This window comes from Onychostoma macrolepis, chromosome 19 (genome assembly GCF_012432095.1).
Source record: "Onychostoma macrolepis isolate SWU-2019 chromosome 19, ASM1243209v1, whole genome shotgun sequence".
Taxonomy (NCBI): domain Eukaryota; kingdom Metazoa; phylum Chordata; class Actinopteri; order Cypriniformes; family Cyprinidae; genus Onychostoma; species Onychostoma macrolepis.
In genome coordinates this window covers 19811812-19817811 of record NC_081173.1, presented here as the reverse complement: position 1 = coordinate 19817811, position 6000 = coordinate 19811812, and the positions used below count along the sequence as shown (strand labels likewise).

Here is a 6000-nt window from a genome sequence, read left to right as displayed (position 1 = left end):
GTTCAGATCCAAACAGAATGTGCTTCAATAACAAACCCCACTGCAGTGTGATGCCTTTTAGTACATTAAGATCATTTGAAATTGTGTTTGTTTATGCAAACCTGAACTTATTATTATTATTTTTTTTCCAGTAGCAAAACATTTCCTCAAATTGGGCATTATTTCCCCCAAACTATAATCACAAAACAAAACTGTATTCCAGAAGTGACAGTTTCATTTGTGAGGATGATTTGTGAACCATTTCTTTGTCAGTTCAAAAAAATAAAAAAACCTTGGAATCAGGCATGTGTTGTAAAACCTGAGAAAATTTAATCACCTTGACAGTAAAAATGGGCAATATCCATAAACACAGTGACTAACCATATAAGACACTCAGTAAGCAACATAAAGTGAATGCTGGAAAAAAATAAAAATAAAATGACATTGTCTCCCACAGAAGCCGTGCACTGAACGAGAACTGATGAAGCAAGATAAGTGACCAACAAAAGCTTCTGAAGGGCAACCTTATGAGGTCTGAAGTTTTTTTCAGTCATGCTGATTAAATGTCAGGGGCTTTGATGATGATGATGATGAAGTGTTCCAGTGAAATGTTCCATGATAATTGAAATCAGAGTTGTGTCACATATATAAGAGTGATTTTTGCATATTTCAGTGGTCCTTATCAGCAGTATTTAAAAAGGTGGATGGAGGTGGGCACTGCCACAGACAAAGCACCTCAACTTAGATCCAAACAACACTGAACATTTTTTTAGGTAAGTGGTCGCAAACAATTTATTTTAGCTACATTTAATTAAAAAAAATATCTTGAAAGTTAGTCAACTAAATTTGTTTATTTAAATGTAGCTAAAATAAATTGATTGCAACCACTTACCTTAAAAAAATGACTAAATTCAATGAATCATTTTTTTTTTCAGTGAACAGGGACAATGAGACACTTTGCCTTCCTCTATATTATGTGCCTGCGTCTCTTCATTGTTCAGGTGAGTGATCATCAGATACAACCTCTGAAACATCAATGGATATTTATTATATCTCTAATTATTTATATATAAATAATATTTGTATCTATATGCATATACCATTGTTCAAACGGGGTCAGTAAGGTTGACGTCTATTTAGCAAGGATGCATTAAATTAATCAAAATGGACCAAAATGCTTTTTAAAATTATATTTTTGTTTGTTTGTTTTTTAAAATCTACTTCAAATAAATGCTTTTAAAAGAGAAAAAAATAAATCGAATAACTCTGGGGGAAAATGCATCACAGTTTCCAGAAAAATATAAAGCAGGTAAAAAGTTTTCAACAATAATAAGAAATGTTTCTTGAGCAGCCAATCAGCATATTAAAATGATTTCTGAGGGATCATGTGACACTGAAGACTGGAGTAATGATGTAACTGAGTAAAAATGTTATTTTAAATTGTGAAATTACACTACAATTTAGCCTGATTTATTTAGTCTGAGTTATTCTTAATGATCTTTTTATTCGTTCTTTTTATTCTGATTTCTACTAAGAAAATCACTTAGTTAAAGAAACCTACATGAGCTGCTTAAAAATATGAACTTTCGTTTTAACATGCGAAAAGCATTCATTTACATTTACATTTACATTTATTCATTTTCCAGGTGCTTTTATTCAAATCGACTTACAAATGCAGAACAATTTGTTACTGGAGTCAACACTATTCATAGAGTAAATTACTGATCCATCTCCCTGAAAAGTAAAGTTGGTGCTTAAAAAGTGCTTCTAGTTGTAAGAAAATATTTGCCCTTGTTGTTGCTAGGCCTCATACATTTATGAGTGGAAAAATTCAGATACTAAATGGGATGATAAAGAGGAGATGAAAGGGAACTGACAGAAAAAGCCTAAAGGTCCAGGATATGCAAAAGAGCAGTCTGGGCTTTAAATATAGTGAGACAAGAGTCATGTACTTCCCATGAACTTTTATTCTCCCTGCAGCGAGTGTGGGTGTTCTAATCATGTTCTCGTACCATCTGCCTGTCCTGTTCTGATTCAGGACCAACCTGAACACCCACAGTCGAACTACCATCTGATAAACATACAAGCTGGACTGAGATTATTACCACTCAGGACATTTCCTGCAAGCATAAGGGGACATTTTTATTTTGGAATTTATTACTCATGTGTCAATGTCTGTGTCACAAACACCAGTAAATCTGCATATAAACATCAGAGTATAAAATATATTATAAGCACACATATAAACTCAGCAATATAAGATTTGTCAGTTCACTTCAATTTCCTTTCCAAAGACGCTTGAATTGACTCTTCATGTTGTGAGAAATATTTTTTATCACACCTCAGTTTAATGTTCTTCTTTTTCTAACACAGAGTGATTCATTCTTTTCTTTTCATGTTTCAATTAAAATGGAAAAAGGAGAAAACATGTCAGAAATTTCTGTCAGTCTGTTAAGTATTTCAAATGACAATTTTATCAATAAAATGTCTTGATCTGCTCCTTCTAACAACAGAGCACAACTCAACAGACCGATATTACCACAACAGTCAGTCCTGTGACTGCATCCTCACACAGTATCTCCCAAATGATGACCGACTCAAACATCATTACCACTTCACCGACTCATATTACCAGCCCTTCTCCAAATCCTCAGTCCCAGAGCTCCGGGATCTCTTCACCACGTCCCGCCATAACCTCTGCCGTAACCCAACCTCTGTTTACCACACCTGTGGTCACAACCAGCACCATGGCAAAACCACCGCTGACTCCCACCCCAAGCCCTGGCTCCTCCGACCAACCTCACGGTAGTGCTTCAGCCCAGAATGTCCACTTTGGATTTCTGCTGATCTCTCTGATGTTTCTTGTCGTAGTGGAACTTTAATGCAGTCACACAGAGTGCCAAATAATGCTTTACCTGCATTAACTCTCATTAACTTCAAGAACTATTAATCATTCTTCAGTTAATTTTGTAGTTAGTAGTCAGCAAATGTTTTTCTGTGGCACTTTAATGTCTATTTTACTAACACAAATATTGTGTGATGCAATGCTGATCTTGTCAATCCATATAGCCGTACAAACTGTTTTTTGTCAAATGCCAAATTTGCAACAAAATAGGCTAATATATAAGACATAAACATATGTATTTGTACAATTGGTTGAACTAGGGAAATATGGGACATTGGAAATTGTTTTAGCTGGATTGTTTTGTAATGGAGTCCCATTTGATGGTCTGAAGTGAGACAATCACTCTAAATCGCAGATGTTGAAAATTTAAATCATGTGTAGGTGTATGTAGCTTAATGCACAATATGTGATCAGTCAAAGCAATCTCAAATAGTGCAACAATTTGTGCAGTACAGTTGTGCAATTTCATGTCTCGTCCAGTATAACATTTCTTGCTAAACAAACCAAATGCAAATACTTCGACTTTGCAAATTAACTTTTTAACTGATAAGGCAGGTGTGCAGGCCAGACCTCTCAGGACATTTCCTGCAAGCAGAAGAGGACATTTTCATTTTTAAATTCATTGGTCACATTTCAATGTCTTTGTCACGAACACCAGTAAAACTGCATATAAACATCAGAGTATAAAATATATTATGAAGAAATATATATATATATATAAACTCAGCAATTTCATCTTCTTTCCAAAGTCACACAAACTGATTCTTCATCTTATGAGAAATATTCTTAACACAGCTCAGTTTAATGTTCTTCTAGGTCTAATACAGAGTGATAATAATGTTTGAGCATTCCAGTCATGCCATTGCCATTGAATGTGTCCTACTTTCATACAGTACCACTTTCACTGATTTGGGCTTAAGAAAGAAAAATCTTGATCTAGCATTATCATTGTTTAATATATTGTATTAAACATGCATATATTGTTTAAATGTGTGGAAAGCATGATGTAGCAACCAAACTAACCATGGAGATCACATATTTTCGCAAATGCAAATCATTTTCTTAATCTGTATTTTTGCTTTGTTGTAGTATAAATATCTCAACATCTCAACAAGACATCTACTTGAGAAACAAAATTGTGTAAGATTTCTTGACTTGTTCTTAGTTTTAAAATAAACTATATTCAATGACAAGAATGTATCTTTATTTATTTTGCTGTATTAAGATAAAAGGATGTTTTATATTTGCACTGTAAAATAAGACAACGTTTTAAAGAAATGTTAAGAAAGACTGTACAAATGTCATTTTGAGTGCAATGAGTGAGAGACCAGCTGATTGGCTGTTCGACATAATGTTAATTGTTTCTGTTTATGGCAGAGGGGAGTAGCCTATAAAAGCTTGTTTATCGCAAACAAGGTCTAACCAACCACACATTAGCACCTGGACCAGGACCTCAAAATAGGCTAATATACATCATGTTCATCATGTTCAAGATTTTGGTTTTTGCATTGCCCATGGCAGCTCAGCTGTTATTTACATCTGCACAGGTAATTTCATTTTTTTCTATTTGAGTTAATTGAAAAGTACATTTATATTAAGGAAATTGATGTAAGATCCACATAAATAATGAGTGTGACTTGTTTTAAAATATGACAATTTACTATTAAACCAAATGTATATCAAACAGTTCTTTTGAAATGAAAAGAGGTTATTTTAAATTATGCAAAAAACAACTGGAATGTTAGCACACTGATATAACTGTTTCAAAAAACATTATTAAAGCTCGTACAACGTTTCGACCATCAGCTCTTTATCAGGCACACTGTAAAAAAAAAAGAAAAGTTGAGCGAACTTAAAAAAAATTGTTTTACCAGCTTCAGCAGATTTTTGAGTTTGCTCAACTTATTTTTGTGGGAGACTCCTCTTTATTTTGTTGTATAAACTTAAAACGACAAGTTGAGAAAACTCAAAAATCTGCTGAAGCTGGTTGCCTTAAAATTTTAAGTTGGCTCAACTTTTTTTTTTTTTTTTTACAGTGCATGTGTATTTTTGATTTTATTTTAAATGATGGTAATTTTGTTCTTTTCAAACAAATTTGTGGCTTTTCAGATGTTTCACTGATTATAGTTTATCAAACACAAAATTAGACAGCATTACTGTATAGGTATAAGTATTTTAAAGCATCAGAGTGAAACAAAAGAGCCTGATGTATTTCATATTCAAAATAACATACGGTGGGGGATGTAATGTGGTTTTATAAGCAAATCGATTTATCATGGTAAACATCCCATTATTTCACATTTTAGACCACCACACAAAGTCCATCTACAACCATACACAGCATGATCACTGCAACCACAGCAGCAACAGCAACAACGACAAGACCAGCAACAGCAGCAACAACACCACCACCAGCAACAACAACGACAAGACCAGCAACAGCAACGATGACAACAGCAGCATCACCAACAATAACAACAACAACAACAACAACGACACCAGCAACAACGACAAGACCAGCAACAACAATAACAGCAGCAATAACAACAACAGCAGCATCAACAACAACACCAGCAACAACAGCAGCATCAACAACAACAACGACACCAGCAACAACAGCTCCTGCAGAAGCAATAACAATAACAGCAGCAACAACAACAACAGCAGCATCAACAACAACAACAACGGCAAGACCAGCAGCAACAACAACAACACCACCACCAGCAACAACAACAACAGCAGCAGCAGCATCAACAGCAGCATCATCAACAACAACAACGGCAAGACCAGCAGCAACAACAACAACACCAGCAACAACAACAACAACAACAGCCGCAGCATCAACAGCAGCAGCAGCATCAACAACAACAACAACAACAACGGCAAGACCAACAACAACAACAACAACAACAGCACCAGCAACAGCAACAACAACACCAGCAGCAACAACAACAACAACTACAACAACAACAACAACAACAACAACAGCAGCAGCCATTGCAACAACAACAACAATAGCAGCAACAGCAGCAGCAACAACAACAACAGCATTAACAGGAACAACAATAGCAGCAACAGCAACAAAACCAGCAACAACAGCATTAACAGGAACAACA

At 35.0% G+C, this 6000-nt stretch overlaps 1 protein-coding gene across 1 annotated transcript; it reads left to right on the top strand.

The window, feature by feature from the left end:
* The first annotated feature begins 432 nt into the window (after positions 1–432).
* On the top strand, positions 433–2879 carry LOC131525269 (serine/threonine-protein kinase pakG-like). The gene is made up of 4 exons (XM_058752660.1): positions 433–511; positions 653–752; positions 915–980; positions 2493–2879. Exons 3-4 carry the CDS (start codon positions 927–929, stop codon positions 2859–2861), a joined length of 423 nt encoding a protein of 140 aa, XP_058608643.1. The 5' UTR covers positions 433–511; positions 653–752; positions 915–926; the 3' UTR covers positions 2862–2879.
* The last annotated feature ends 3121 nt before the right edge of the window (positions 2880–6000 follow it).

Excerpts from the sequence above, each read along its gene's own strand:
- LOC131525269 (XM_058752660.1), top strand. The coding sequence starts at position 927 with ATGAGACACTTTGCCTTCCTCTATATTATGTGCCTGCGTCTCTTCATT. Across the intron at positions 981-2,492 it reads TGCGTCTCTTCATTGTTCAG|AGCACAACTCAACAGACCGA; the intron begins GTGAGTGATCAT and ends TTCTAACAACAG.